This window comes from Drosophila hydei, unplaced genomic scaffold (genome assembly GCF_003285905.1).
Source record: "Drosophila hydei strain 15085-1641.00,03,60 unplaced genomic scaffold, DhydRS2 tig00008139-arrow-pilon, whole genome shotgun sequence".
Classification (NCBI taxonomy): Eukaryota; Metazoa; Arthropoda; class Insecta; order Diptera; family Drosophilidae; genus Drosophila; species Drosophila hydei.
The window spans coordinates 2,788,114-2,804,747 of NW_022045847.1; the positions used below are offsets into that span (position 1 = coordinate 2,788,114).

The following is a 16,634-nucleotide window of genomic DNA, read 5'->3' on the forward strand; positions in this document are numbered from 1 at the left end:
AATCAAAAATATTGCTAAACAATTTAGGGTATAGAAAGTTCATTACGCTAGATTGTTTTTGTTAAAATGAATGATTTGTGTAGTTGTTATTTTACTTTTTCATATACATCTTTCCCTTCCCGCTGCCACTCTTCTGCTTCTTAAATCCACGCTTCCGCTCTACTGCACATATCATGCAATAGCTAAGATTGTTGCGGAGTCTGTGCACGACTAGCGAATGGCTGTGCATCAAACGCTTGGCTGGTCACATGGTTACAACTTGATTTTGTGGGGGCACTAAAATAATTAAGCGTTAAATATGCTCTAGTTATTAATTGTCTACAGCTGTAAAGATATAGGCCCCTTTCCATGTGTCCCTCACAATATGCCACACTTCTTGAGAACAATTTTCCGCTTTCGAGCCGCACTCGAGCCACTGCTCTTTTTGGCAGGACGGAGGACAATAGTGCCGCTGCTTGACTTGGTGAAGGTCGGACTAAATGCGCTGATGGTGGGCGCGTTGCTGTAGGGCGGATGCGTTGACGTCTGCTGAGTGCTATTGTTACCGCTAGTTACTTGGTCGTAGGTCTGCGTCATTAGCTGGTGGCATTTGGTGGCCAGATAGCGAAACACAGAAGCCACATTGATGTCCTCCTTGACCGAAGTGCGTATCAGTCGACAGTTGAGCATCTTTGCCAGCGTTTCAACTTCATCCGCACTCACCACAGCCTGCTCGATCAAATCGATTTTGTTCTGGACTATCACTGTTGGTATTTCATTGCATTCGTTTTCTACTTTGCGTTTCCATTCCTTGATCGCATCGAAGGAGGCGCGGTCCGTCGTGGAAAAGACCAGAACCGAGGCTTGGGCACCTCGATAATACGCCTTAGTTATGCAATCAAACTCCTCCTGCCCGGCTGTGTCCCATAGCATGATGCGCACATCCTCGCCATCTATCTCGATCTGACGTTCTAGAAAATCAACACCAATCGTTTTCTTGTAGTCCTTCGTAAAGATGCCTTTACAGTAGCGCTGGATCATTGATGATTTGCCTACACCTCCATTGCCAACGATTACCTGAAAAATATATATATATGTTTGTTAAATGTTCAATCTATAGGAACGTTTTATTTGTTAACTTTTGAGAATTTTTAATGATTTTATAAAAAGTAAAGGAGGCATTTGACGGCTCAGCCTTAAGATGTTTGTTGAGATATTACATTTATGTTTATTTTACATTTACTAAATTCTGTATATTGTTCTATTATATTATGTAAGTATATTTAAAAAATTTTTAATTTTTTGTCTTCAATTAATTGTACGCATTTATTTGTTTTAGTAATTTAAATCGAACTCTGCAAGGTTATATCAATCAATAAATATTATAGATGTCTGATTCTAATATAAAATATATTAAAAATGTACCTAATTATTTGATATAGCATGATGGGAAGACTATTGATATATTTTACTGCATTTCTTATACTAATATAAGTTCTATAGGTGCATACTCCTTCTTATATATCTTATCTAATTCATATCTTATTTACATACATGCATATGTATTTACATGTCAATAATTGGTATGCACTAATTTAAGCTGTCTTTGAAAACGCTGTTAAGTCTCTTTTCTTTGGGTGTATCATTCTCTCTTACTCGGATGTAGCTGATTAGTCATAGACTCATTCTGTATTTGTAGCTGTACGGTTGCACTCTTAAATGTATGCGTGATTGTATGGAAGTGTTGGATAACTTACCACCTTAATGGCCAACTCGATATCGTCCTCACGCATGCTGCTGTAATTATATTGAGACTGCGAATGGGACTGCAGACCAGGTGCTGCAGATCCGCCTGTTGCTGTTTGAAGTAACAGACGCATCTGCGGCTACACGAAGTGCTTCGTGTTCAGCAGCCGGACGAGCCCGAAGATATTGCTAATGCTAATGGCACCAACTGATGCGAATGCAACTAACAGAGCTTTTTGGCGACTCTCCGATTTTCACTTTTCGTTTGGCCCGGCTTTTTGCGTAGTGTCAAAGCAGCTGTAATTCACTTTCTACGCTTTGATTTCATTGAAAACCGAATGCTCATTGGAAACTGAAACTGTGGAAAACAAAACCCAAACGTCACGAAAATAAACACATAGGCCATAAGCAAGTATCAGTTTTTCTTTCATTTTCACAGTAACCGGTTTGTGAGTTTATCTATAATTTGTTTCTTTTTTATTTTTAATTTTTCTTTTTTGGTCTTTTTATGTCTTCCTGTTCGGCTTTTAATACGCGAGCCGGTTACCTCTACAGCAGGTGCTATCACGACACCCTACAGCTCACAGTTCGTAGCTCACGCATCGCACCGCACCTCGTCGTACAATTGTAGCTGCCATTGGCATTGGGAATGTGGCAAGATCAGAGGCTTAGCATGCGTCTGTGTTTCGGATGGTTTCAATGTGTATATATGTGTATGTGAATGGCACTAACGTGTGCTTATGAATTCTTTAGAAATATAAGCGGTTAACTATGGAACCTTAGAATTCGATGGGATTTCCATATGTTGATTAAATGACAATGGGAATATATTAACAGTTTGCATTTATACTTTTAAAAATATTGCGAAATTTGTGAGCGCTATTAACTATTTAACTAGTCTATTTCACGGCATTGAAACTTATAGACCAATACCTCTAACAGGTAAAACATGTCTAAATAATAAATTTTGTAACAAGTTTTTTTTTAAATTTCTTTTTTCAGTTGTTGAATAACTTATTTATTTCTGCTCGTTTTCAACTCCTTTATTTACCAGTTTATGCATTGCCTTTTACTAAGCTTAACCACTCAATTTAGTCGATTGCTGGCTTGTATTTATCTCGGTTATTTGTGCTGCGAAATCCACTGTGCAACATTAAACTGCGCGCGCGTTCTTTTCTTGCCTTTCGCTCGTTCTAATTATGTTGTGACCATTTCGCTTTTGGGCCTCATTCTACCACACTCTTCTTCTTTTCTCGCTGCAAGTTTTAGAGCTAGGCGCTGCGGGTTATTTGTGTCTGTGTGCATGTATACTCTTCTTGTTGGCTATTGTTATGATAATTAAGGTCAGCACGATTATAGATTTAACTAGTTCAATAAGAATACTGACATGTATGAATATTAACATATGTGTGGGCCAACATCGAGCAGTCATGTCAACAACGCTTAAAATAAAATCCAAATGGATTGCTTAAGTGTGTGAGTATGTGTGTGTGGGGGCAGGGGATGATTTCATAGCATGAAAAATTACATGCAGACGAAGTCGGCACTGACCGTCTCCCGCAAACGCTCTTCTCTCTGTCTGACTTTATCTCTGTGTGTGCGTGTGTGAGTTTGCACAAATTACAAATAATGCACATCAGTGTAGTTTTCCACTTCTTCGTGCCTAGGCTAAATTGTCTAGAATGTGCAATTATTTTGAAATTTGCTTACAAACTAATAGATTATTTTGTTGCTGAAGCTCGTGGTGCTGCGGTCGATTGCCATTGCTACTTCCTACTTGATGCATTGTGTTGTGCTTGTTCTGTTTGTGGAATGTGGATTCTAACTTGGCCATTTAAGTACACAATGAACCATGCAACTGTGGCTGTGTAACAACAGCAACAGCCACAGCAACAGCAACAGCAACAAGTGCCACTTGCTGCTTCCACTGTAAATAGCAACTAAGGCGCAGCAAATTTACATGTGTGTATGTGTAGTAAATTATGCAAATACATTTCTGCAGTTGCTGTTTTCTGTTGCGATACTCAAATCAATTATGAGCGCAAATTCCTCATTATTTAAATTAAATTTACTCCATTCGCACACTAACGGCACTTTTCAAAACCGTCGCTGACAAGTCTCCATTTTTTTCATCTTATTGTTGTTATTCCGTATCTTTTTATAGCCATTTTCTTGCAAACGCTCACACTCAGTTAAAAAGTAAAAGACGGCTCATTGTGTTTGTTGGTGAGAAATTAACAATATATGAATTTAAATATTAAAAACTTGTGAATGTGAAAAACGCGAAACAGACAGAGACGTAGGAGCAGTAAAAAATACACAGCTTACAAGCTGCTCCAGCAGCAACAGTTATAAACAGCTCTTTGACAACAAGTACGAAGTGCATTCATTAATGTTGTAGTTAGTCAGTGCTGTCTTTTGGCTACCTTTGGGATTTGAGTTGTAGTGAAAGTCTCTTTTGCTGCACACCGACAACGTATCCACGAATCACGTAGATTGCAAGCAACAGTAAAAAGACACCTGTTGCTTACCGCGTATTGGCACAGACTAAACTTGGCTTTCAAGCCAAAACTAGCCTAGTATAAATAAAAGAAGAAGACGTGCTGGCAGCAGCGCTGATCAGCGATTTAAGTGGTGGCATAGTAATACATAATTGTTAACAGTGTCTATGAAGGCTGACAAAGATTTTGTGCTTGCAATGCGTAAATTTCTTAATAAAACAATTTAATAATTTCGTTTCATTTAAAAAATTAACGCTGCTAACAATCGATAAGTAATTTGCCGTTTTCCTACACTATTTCTACGAATGCATGGGATTGAGTTTTGTGATCAGCTGTGTAACCGCAATCGATAGATTGTGGCGGTCAGCCAATAATCTCGCAGTACTTGCTTTGGAATGCTATCTTTATATTTATTTGTATTAATGTGTTTGGCGGGCGAAAGTGTTACTTTTGTTTAAAATGACTTGGCATTCTCTTAGGCAATATGAGTATTTGTAAAATCAAACAACAAATCCTTTTAATTGATTGTGGGCGCGTTTGGCTATAATCATCAACGCCGTACAGAAATTTCAACGCATGCGCCCAGGGCACAGGACAAAGGACGACTGATACATCGGCATAGACAAATTCTCGATGGCCATCTGACAGGGGTAATGGAGCCGTAATTCGTGCCGTTTTCTATTCAGTGCTTGACGTTATTTCGCAGCGATTTGGCGAACTTGTCTCAAATCGGTTATCTGACTATTAAGTTTGTAGTAAATTCCTCGAAACCAACAAACGTGTCATCGGGGTGTGCATGTTTGCGTATGTGTAATAAAGTAAAATAAAAAACACACTGTGAAACCATAGGAAAGTTATATATAAATGTTTATGCAAAAGTAAATTCCAACATTTCTATCGAGCGTCTTTTTAGGGGTGACTATGTGTAGTGCTGGGTTCTCTTTTGCCTGTGCCACTTGCGGTGGTGGCTCTCGTCCTCTAGCTAGCACATTGCTATTTCTGGTAGCCGCGTCACAAAAAAAAAAAAGGAAAAGAACCTAAGAAGAAGCAATGCTCCGCTTTTGACGTACAACTCGAATGAGCATTTTATTTTTAAGTATCGAAACTTATAGAACCTCTATAGAAATAAAATCTAAATTTCGATACTTTTATTCCGACCCCTTATGTACTATGCAGTTATATAAAAATATTTAAACTATTGACTAATACAATGGTCTCGCTTTATACATTTTACGTTATTCTTACAATTGAACATGCCATTGAAATTAACTTCAGAAATTACTCAACTCAGAACAGTCAAATAACTGACCAATAAGGATATTTCATTAACAATTCAAGCTGAGATAGAACTCGCAATTCTTATGTTAACCAAGTTATGATACCCTCTGGAAAATGTTCTGGTCCAGGGTATCACGCCGAAAAATCAATAAAGATAATAAACTTCGCTGCTGATGCGCCGCACTTTTGTCCTCCAATATACACTGGATACATATATGTACATATATATTAACTAGAACAGTCAGGTGGTCAATGTCCTGTTTAACGTTTGGCAAGAACCCATTTGAGCGCCCAGCACTGACGCTTAAAATGGACAATGTTTATTAGTCTCATTCACGAAGTGAAATAATATATTGGTATTGTGTAATGTCCGTTTTGCCCGTTCATTCGTCTGACCATATCTGAACCAATTCACCGCTATTGAAGCTAGAGACTGAAATTTGGATGTGTTAATATTTTCGCGAGACGCTTGCCAGTGGCGCGGCAAATGTGGGAATTCTATATCTAGTATAAGAGAAACTCTAATATTATCAGACTTGATATTTTGAATATATACTCACGTTGGTAGCCCAAGGCCAGTAATACATAGTAGATGTATGTAATCCCACCGCGGGCGTGCAAAACTGTATCTTTCTGAATATATATTGATTTGTATAAATTTGATTATATTGATTAACTTATATGTATACTATTCCGATAAGGACAAACAGAAATATCTTTATCTAAGGTCTAAGAGCAAGAAAATTCGATAATTGAGTTAATGTTGACATCCTCTGTGTACTACATACTTGGTGAATCATAATTAAACTGTACACAAAGCTTTGGAGCTTTAGCTCAAAAAATTGGCAGTTACATTACTGTAGACTCTTAGAATACATTAACTCGCTAAGGATACCTCGACCATTTTATATCCACATATACTGTAGGCGTAACAAATCAGGAAAAGGTTTTACGGCTAGAAACTCGATCTTTTAAGACTAAGTTGCTGTTGGCCTTCAATTGATTTCATAAGAATTCTAGAATAGATACATCTTGGGTGTGTAAAAAAACATAAGAAACTGCATCTTCCAAAGGCTTGGAACTCGAGCTTCAACATGTGACATCTAAGTTGTTGGATCGGAGTCGGTCTTCAGAATTGCAACTTTTCTTTTGATATTTAGAACGGAAATCCAACAGAGCGTAAAGTGAATTGTAAAAAAAGAGAAAAAAGAAAATGTAAGGAAATGTAATTGACAGAAAATTGTGCTGAATTTAATTTGAACTTTTACATTAAAAATTATTAAGAGTATACGCAGTATACCTTTCAGTCAAGTTAAAATAAATACAAAATATTTAATATGAAAACTCGACTCGTTACGCTGACGTATCGCGGCAGTGCGTCCGTAGATCCGCGTTATTCGGCATCCATGCTGCCATGGACCATCAACGATATTCGATCAACAGATAGCCACACCAAGGTAAGTTAAGTAATGACTGAATCATTCAGGGATTCAGAGTGTAATGGTTTTATGAAAATGTATGTTAATTAGCTCTCATAGCGTGGTAGACCCGCTAAAGTACATATATATACATATATGTCTTGATCAAGATGATAAGTGGGTCGATGTCGTTATGTTCATCTGTCCGTCCAATCCCCAAAGGCTAATGACTTAAATATTGCACATATAATGCCTTTATACAGTACCTAGTATGAGCTTATACATTTTCCCGCTAATTCTTTTACTCTTTATTATCGATAAGGAAAAACCAATTTTTTTATTTTTAAACATAAATGCCGAAGACTTCAGATTTATTGTGTCCCCGTAATAAATACTGTTGAGTTTTAAAGTAATAAGTAACAATTCCCGTTATATTATTTGAATTGTAAATAAAAATAACTACGAGCAGATTTGAAGTTGGAGATGTAAAAGCGAGAGTCTGTCTGTGTGATTACCGAATGAAGAGATACTTAAATAGAATCTGCGAAGAAAAGAGCCGCAAGATGCTATCGCGTCCTAGCGTAATTCTTTGATAACGATTTTGTTGTACATGTGGTGTTCTCTGTATGTATGTATAAAAGAAGAATATAATATTGGAATATCACCTGTTCGAAGCACCTCTTAGCTGAGCAGTCTTTAATAGAGCTTATTTATATGGAACTGTGCACGAGTATTAAAACCTATCATATTTATATTAGCTGCTAGCCCGAAATTAAATTCTCTTTCTTTGCTTAGCAGACTTGGCCAACATTTCCATGTGCATTGACACTATTCCTTCACTTGAATCTTAAATCATCAAGCTATATCATATTGCTTGCCCCACCATCTCTCTATATTGTATTGTTATTCATGCTGTATACCCGTGAACGCTCCAAGCATTGCCGTGTTAATCCGATTGCTGTTGGCCATATCCATAATACGGCTATTGCCCAAAACAATTAAAAGCAATTTGTAATTATAACGGCTCAATAAACCAATTAAGGCAGCCTGACAGCCGTGCAGGCAGCTAAAAGTGGGCGTATGAATTGTATTAATCATTTTGCGCCCCATTACACTGATTAACAATTGTTGTTGTTAGATCCACAAGCCAGTGAGGTGAAAATCACAGTGACAGTAGGAGCCTTTTGGCTAATTAGCCGGACAACAACGTTATCCCGAAATAGACGAATCCACTGCCACAATATATTATCTTACTATAACAGCTGATGATTAAGAATATAATAATAAAGAATATATGGACCATATGTGAGGGTTGTAACTGAATATATATGTGTGTACATATATATACTATATATCGATGCATGCAGATATCATCTGGCTGGCCATGCTGCACGTGCAGCGCCAAGCTGTCGATTGTCCTCTATCGCCATCTCTGTTCCACTTATGCACAAATAGAATGGGCTATTTCAGTCTCGCTTTGGTGTCCCATGGCTAATATTATTTGAAGCTCGAAATTAATTTTAGCAAAACTTGTAATTAGTTGCCCATCAGATGCATGTGTGTGTTTGGGTGTGTTAGCTAACGATGCTCAAGGTTTTTTCTAGGGTCTGCTATAGTCCATTCCAGAGAGTAACATCGCATAATTAAATTCCATTCAACAACTTGCGGACATAGAAGGCTGAAAGCTATGTAAAAGTCTTGGCGCAACTGTCTTTGAGGATTAATTATCTTGCCCAATTTACCTGAGCTTTTATCCAAGTTTCGGTTTCATGTGTATCGTTAGGTGCCTTTTCGAAATATTAATATAAATCCTTTTTACGTGCTCTTGCTACCATCGTCCGGGCAATTGTTGATTAAAGACTGTGAAGATATTTCACCCTGCCTAGAGAGTGGCTATTTGGTTGTTTGAAATTTTTATTAATGGTAACTTTACTTTGCCTGATCATGGCATTTAGTTGGGGTTCCTTTAGGGGAAAATGATGGCAACTTTAAATTTTCTTGCATTTACTTTGTGTATGATGTTCCTGATGTATGATGTTACTTTGTGTATGATGATTTGTGTATGATGCGAGTTTTCATTAATTGTGGCCTCTTTTTTTAGATAATAGCGAACTAGCTTTTAAAAATTTGGATTATGTCTATTTATTAAATACTTTAGAATTATTTTTTTTTTGGATAATAATTTAATCAAATAATATAATTTAAAAATACCAATAATGATAATTTGAAATAAAATGAATTATACGTTGTAGTCTCCTAATAAATATATACTTTTCATTAGCACGCATAAGTAATTTCGCTCTTTTGCTGTTCCTTATTGTTTTGTAATTTGGTAAACTAGACTCTGCATATTTTCTTGTATACATAATTACTAAAGTTTGATCTTTTGCTTAGTATTCTATATTATATTATACATATATCTATGGAGTGTTAAAGCTTTCTCTACTGTTATATTTAGCAAATGTACACACAAAATAAGTTAGATTGATAGAGATAGACAGTGTAAAAAAGTAGGTAAACTGACATGTTTGCTCTTCGTTAAATAGTTAAATAGCGTAGGGAAACTATAACAAGCCTTCTGTGAGACTGTCGTACAAATGCGACGCGAGCTTTGCGAGCCCACCTACAAACAAAAGACTCTCACTCCCCAATATCAAATTATTATGTCAACTTTAGCGACGTTCCAATCGCCAAACAAATAAAGTTTTGTCACAAAGAATACACAATCATACAATTTGTGTGTGTGTAAGTAACTGTTAGTTAATAAATATTTACTTTACATATTGGTGAGCAATTTGAGCATTGAAATTGATTACATAGTTCTTTAACGTTTTGGCTCAAGAGTATTGCAGTCTATAAATAAATAAATATGTTTAATAAACTTTTCTTAGATTGATGAAATGCATAAAAAGAAACTTACTAACTATAATAAATCTGATTGGAATAAACTTTAACTTGATTCTAAAATGTTTAATTTATATTAATAAATATATAATATACAATACAAAATTGGTACAGCTGTTTAATTCTTATTAATATTTTAGTAATACTCGAGTAGAAAACTTTCGGTAAAAATTAAAAATATAGATATTAAGGATAATTAGAGATATATTTACAGATTGAAACTCAAAATATAACAACTGTCTTACTGTTGACTTCCTCTAATTACTCAGCAAAATATATTCATATACGCCTCTTGGAAGTGTGGGTAACCTGAAAAACCTATATATTGCTCAGATTTTGAGTGTGAAACACTCAAAGTTGACAGCTAAGTTACTGTTGCACCTTTTGTAAGAAGATCGCAAGACACCCATATCTTTCTCAATTTTGCAGGTTGATGCCTCTGTTGATCTCATCTACAAATATAACGATAAATTATTGGGTCTGTTCATTGGGATAAGACAAGAGCACAAATATTAATTATTGAAAAAGCTCTTTGGTTCGTGTTGAAGTATGATGCCGTCGATTTGAAATTTTAGTGCTTTAAAGGAAATTAATTATTTTATAAGTGAAATAAATGTTGTTTTTTTTTAACATAACTTTCAGGTCATTTGAACACGAGACTTAAAAAGATTTCGAATACGATTCGGCTTTTGATAGCATCCCTATTACCCTTAAATTTATCAAATAATTTATTTCAAATAGTAGAAACTTTGACACATACATCCATTTGAAAATCATTGTTACAGTATGAAAAATTTCATTGACAACAAAAGTTTTCAGTTTTCAATTCCTAATTTAAGCAACTGTATAAACTGCGCAGTACGTAAATGCGTGTGTCATTTTTTGGCTATAAAAGAAGTGTATAATGTTTGAAATAGTAGTTCTGCGCATGGTTCAGGTTATCTCTTAATGGAACCTCGATTAGAATTGATTTATTGATATGCACGAGGTATATGTATATAATGGCTTTTAGTGATATATAAATCATCTATCTATCTACGAAGCTATTTATTTGCTTATTACATTTCTATATTAAGGATCCATTGGGTACGGATTTATGTTTGGTTAAATAAAATAATTTAACGAATTATATATTCATACATAAATCATATTTTATATATAAAATAATATTGTGCTTAAAGTATAACTAATGATCTAACATCTTAAACGAACTTGTTAGATCTTCATTCGATTCTTTAGCCCTTTGTCAGAACCCTTTGTTATGCAAACACTGTTTCAGGTAGTTAATGCAACCCCTAATTCTATCCCTTTTACACAACCTCTTACTTATCGAAGAACTTACTCTGAGTTGCTTTGTGAGCCGCTTTCCGTTGTACGCAGTCAGGAAGTTGCTTTGAACGTGCAAAAAAATCAATAATTTGCTTGTTTCGCTTGCCTGCAAAATAGACTTTATATTGTGTATTTTATTTTATTTTCTGTTTTTTCTTCTTGGATTTCTTGCTTTGTTTTTTTTTTTTATGCGCGACAAAAGTCACTCTAGTTGCACTGCTCATCCGCTTTAGGTCGATTCGTCACTTGTGCTGCATCACCATGCTCTGTTTCATCTCTCTGGGTCGAGTGTCTGTTTTATACTTCACCATCGTCAGTGACTCTCTGCAGACTAACGCGAAGTATGCGTAACGTTACACAGTAGTGCCCTTAGCTCACTTTTCGTTGCAAAAATGATAGCTTTCGCACCCAGCTAATTGTTTTAAAAATTAAATAGCATTTGAAATTCATCAATCTTTAAAATCAATATTTTATCAATGTTCTTGACAGTTGTTCGTCAAACGTGACAATTGTAATAAAGGTAAAAATTAGGTGTTTAGATAGTTGTCGCAGATTAATAAATTATATAATTTTTTATAAATACAAAAATTACTCGCATCAAATCTACCAACACCGATTACTTAGGATGAGTTATCGTAAGAAAATGATAACCTCTTGACAGGGAAGTACGGATATGTCTAGATCGACTCAGCTCGTTGGTGATCAAGAATGTATACTTTTGTGTTTGGCACGCATCGTTCTGTAAGTTACAGCCGTTTCACAAAAGTATTGTACTTATAGATTCTTTGTGAAATGCCTATATAGCAAAACTGGGAGTAGAGAAATATCTTAAAATATCGATGATATTCAGGCTGGAATACTGTTGTAAAATTTTATATTTGGTATATCAGTGAAAAATATTGTGTGATAACAAGACTTAACAAGACGAGGTCTCCTTCAGTCCAATCTAACATTTCAACTCAAAGTATAATCATTGAAAACTTTACAATTACATTGTTTGTTAATTGTATCATACGTAGATGATACAATTTTAAATATACATTCAAGATTCACTAATTTCTACTCTTCCTTATATCTTATACATTCTCAAGTTAAGTTAATTAAAGCAGACAGTAAGACACATATTCACACAATTTAAAATATATATATTATTAATCAGGATGACGAGCTGTGTTAATTTAGCCATACCCGTTTGTCTGCCTATTCGTCCATAAGTATGAACGTGTCGATCTGATCTCAGAACCTATAATAGCTAGAAACTTATTATTTATTAAAGCTCCCTATAAAGCAAGTTTGTTTCAGATATTCGAAAACTATAAATAATAATAAATAAAAGCGTTATTGAAATTCTTTGCTAAAATTAAATCTCGTAAGTCTTTGGAGCTTCCAAAGGCATATACTATGATGTATATTTTATAAATTTTTGATTTTCCCCAAATTCGTTGAATTGAATTTTAATTAAACATATTCATTATAAAAAAGATTTTGGATTTTTCTAAATTGACAAATATTCAATAAAATATAAAGATGATGTGCTAAAATTCACATCATTGAAATCCGGTAAGTCACACAGAAGTTATAAAGCAAAACGTTTGGACAGTGGCAAGCAGCGTCACATATATAAATGTGTGTATAAAATGGGCGTAGAATGATTGGAATATGAGCTCTTTGCAGGGTTTAAGATATCTTCTAGTCGAACAGTCTCTTGTTTTTAAAACTAACTCACCTAATTTAACGATTAAGTTAGTGTTTACCTTCTCTATTAATTTGTAAAAATATATATTTATATATATGGTGCAATTCGGGAAAAACTAGATCTTCCAAAATTTTTGGACGAGCAACGTTTTGACCGTGAATGAATGTTTTCCCAAGCGCATCGACTGATGTCGACTGAGGTCAAAACCCAAAATATATTTGAGATAAAGTTCTCCTCGAACTATTTCATTAAGTTTCTATTGTGTCTGTTATGCTTATCAATAAAATGTCTTTGCAGCTTTCAGTTGGTATTGAGCATGGCATACTGGAAGCGTATAACTCGGACTTTGAGCTACAATTTGGCCATCCATTAAAGCATATCGTTGGCATGTGTCGCGTCATTCACAAGCCGCAGGCGAAAAACATCGGCAATTGTTTCGTTCAGCTTAAATCGAACGTTGTCCAGGCCGCAGCTGGCAATGGTGGAACTTCTGGCGCAACCTCAACTTTCACATCTGGAAGCGTGTCAGCTGTTGTTGCAGGCTCATTGGCCGAAAATGGTTCGCGTACATCGTTAACCACATCAACTTCCTACGGCTCGCTCTCGTCCAGCACTGCGGCCGTTTATCAGATGCAGCAACAGCAGCAGCTGCAAGCTGCAGATGCTGAGCAGCAGAACTTTATGGAATTCCAAGGACCCATCACCGGGCTGGTCTACTTATTAAAGGATCCCAAAGATCCGTTACTGCACATCTATTTATTCGAATGCGACACTGTTGAAGAGGTAAGTTTTGCTTTCAATTTTCCCTTAAGTTCTTTTTACTATGTGGTTACGTAATTTGTGGGTTGCCCTCCTCCCCGACATGTACAGCGGTATAAAAATGTTTAAAAAACTTGGAAATAAATTTCCTAATTTTGAGAGCAAGTTAAATGCATTGCAAAGATCTTAAAGGAGACTCTTTTTAATTTACTTTGGAAAGAAACAATTTAAAACCTTAACTTAATTTTATAAGTACTTCTACTTATCTAGTTGTTACTGCGAAAGTCATTACCGTGTCTGATTAATGAGATTGTGATTATATTACACAAAGTCATGCAAACAATTGTCAATCATCATTCGAGCATGAAACATGAGAACATAAGAGACTAAAATATTGGAAAATTGTAAAAGAGAGAGAGCCTGAACCGCAAATAAATTAAGCATTTGCTGAGTTTAACAATATTTTGCTTGACAAAAACATTGTAGGAATGTCAAACTGAAATTAGAAAAAGCCATTCCTTGTTTTGCATAACAGATACTAGATTTAAGTAACTAATCTATCAGATTATATATGTATATAACTTATATATATAAATACATATATATATATATATATATATATGTATATATATACGTATATATATATATATATAAATATGTATAGATATATATATTTATTATTTATATATTTAGCGATCAAATCAATTTCTGGAATCAGCGCCCATTATAATATTAAACAAGTAAGAAAGCTCTAATCGGGGTGCCCGACTAGGAGATACCCTGATCCCAGTCCTTTGAGTTTTAATATTTTCCGTAGTTTGTATCGAGTATTAAAAAAAAAAGAAAACAAATAAAAATCGACATTGCGAGACCAGGTTTCGAACCCGGATCTTTTGCGCAACGTGCACAAACTCTATCAACACCGCCACTTCATAACTAAAAAAAAAATAAATCAATAAAAAACCTTTCATCTCCACTGGTCTCAAACCCGGACCAAGCTGCATACGAACGGCGCCTCTACCAACGCAGCCACTTCCCTCTTTACGCAAGCTGTTGCAAATTTGAACATAAGTAGCAGCTAATAATTCAGCCAATTCAATCGCAATTTCAATTCTTGGAATAGAAAAGAATAGGAAAAATGGGTGCGCGTGGCGCTGCTGACATGTGCTTTTGCAAATTGGCCAAACGTTTTGTTTAATAACTTCTGTTTTACTTAATGGATTTTAATGAAATTTTCAGCATATGATCTACATATCCTATTGGCTTGGTTGAGATGCAAACGCCTTGACATAGTTCCAACTAAACTTAAATTCTACGAATTTGGGGGAATTTGGAGCCGGTATCCAAAATCCAACAAAAATCAAAATTTCATAAAATATACATAAGACTAAATACAAAATTTGGAGGCTCTAGCTCTTAAGACGTTCGAGATATAATTTATTTACTGCATTTTAATAATGTTTTTATTCGATAACAATTAAATGCGAATAGTTATCGAATATTTGAAACAAACTTGACCTGCGCGTGCTATACACGGACCTACAAAAAAAATTTCAAGTCTCTAGCTCTTATAGATGCTAAGATCCACGCGTTCACACATACGGACAGACAGACAGACAGACGGACAGGGCTCAATCGACTCGGCTGATCAAGAATATATATACTTTATGGGGTCTGCCATGCCGCCTTCTGCCTGTTACATACATTTGCACAAAACCATTATACCCTGATTTCCCATTTTTAATGGGATCAGGGTATAAAAAGTAAGAATGTTTGAATCCGGCGCTACCGACTGCGTTAGGCGTAATGCGGTACAAAAACTGTTAAATCCTTTTTGCTGAATCTTAATAAGGCGACGGCAGAAACTTAACTCCCATATTTTGAATCTCCTCATCTTATGAAGTGTTAAGATTTTTTGTTATTGTCTACTAAGAGCGTGGCAAATCAAATCTGAAAGTATAGTGTATTATACAAATTATGTTATATTTTGAACACTATTGGGGTTTGATAGTTGAATCTCCGAATGTATGCTCGTGGATACAACCTAAATCTAACAATATATATATTATGTATCTACGCCCATATAAGCGTGGCAAACCGAAAAACTCTATATATTCTCAAGGCTTAAAGCTACAAACTTAAAATTTTGATTTTGAGATATTGTTGAAATTCTCTATTTTTGGGTCGTCACAAATACCACTTATTTCCATAGTTTTGAAGTCTTTGCCCCAAAAATCGGCAATTACGTTACTGTAGAGTTTTATAACACATATCGAGACTCATAGGGTGATTTTCTAATCGGAAACATCATTAACTCCTTAATTTTCGTAGCTGGAAACTTAATAATTTGATTATTGACATACTGTTGACCTAATCTATTCTTGCATATGGTTGCATATTAATTTCTATCTATGTCATTTGTATGTGACTTTATGTTCCAATTAACCTACTTTTTCCCTGGTTTTCACTATTCTTGGCTGACTAAGTTTATATTATTATTTAAGATTTTTTGACCACTTTTAGGGGATGTTTTCGGGTTTTTCTTAAATTTGTGTTAAATAAATTTTATGATTTCTAAAAATAAACAATGTTGAAGATAACTAGTTGGATAATGTGAATAATCATCGTAAAATTGATATATCGTATATCCACTCGTATATTCCACTGTTTTCGATTTGATTGATGAATACATTTTACTGCGCTTTACTTGTTCTGCATTAAGAAGTCTAAATGATAAGCTAAAATATATATTGTTCCTTTCGTTTTTTTTTATTTCTTTATATTAAATTAAATTTGCTAAAGTAACACGGTACAATAAGGTGCATTAATTAAGAATAATTACAACAGCCTCATTATTCGAAATATTTTAATATGAAAGTGTTAAAACTAGATTAGGTATATTCGAGGTCTTTTTCTATAATTCTTCTCAACTGTCTAAATTTTTGAAAAATCTTCATTTATCAACGATAATTATTTTGTTGGCATATATTTTTCAAAGAGTGACATAAGCTAAAGGAGTGTTGA

At 34.9% G+C, this 16,634-nt stretch overlaps 2 protein-coding genes across 6 annotated transcripts in view; one reads left to right on the forward strand and one right to left on the reverse strand.

Annotated features, from left to right (window-relative positions):
- LOC111600869 (ras-related protein Rab-23) overlaps positions 1-16,634 on the reverse strand; it is a 17,036-nt gene continuing 402 nt past the window's right edge. Inside the window, exons 1-3 of one of the 2 annotated variants that reach the window (XM_023317199.2) lie at positions 4,152-4,262; positions 1,737-2,083; positions 1-1,056 (exon numbers count right to left, since the gene is read on the reverse strand). In XM_023317199.2, the coding sequence (XP_023172967.1) occupies positions 358-1,056; positions 1,737-1,859 (822 nt within the window). In that variant the 5' untranslated portion in view covers positions 1,860-2,083; positions 4,152-4,262 and the 3' untranslated portion in view covers positions 1-357. Of the gene's footprint in view, positions 1,057-1,736; positions 2,084-4,151; positions 4,263-16,634 lie in introns of those variants that run through there. The other variant, XM_023317200.2, reaches the window with a different exon arrangement.
- LOC111600867 (TBC1 domain family member 4) overlaps positions 4,594-16,634 on the forward strand; it is a 24,740-nt gene continuing 12,699 nt past the window's right edge. For 3 of the 4 annotated variants that reach the window (XM_023317189.2, XM_023317191.2, XM_023317192.2), the window contains exons 1-3: positions 4,594-5,030; positions 6,665-6,961; positions 13,149-13,634. In XM_023317189.2, coding sequence (XP_023172957.1) covers positions 6,842-6,961; positions 13,149-13,634 — 606 coding nt within the window. In that variant the 5' untranslated portion in view covers positions 4,594-5,030; positions 6,665-6,841. The remainder of the gene's footprint in view (positions 5,031-6,664; positions 6,962-13,148; positions 13,635-16,634) is intronic. The other variant, XM_023317190.2, reaches the window with a different exon arrangement.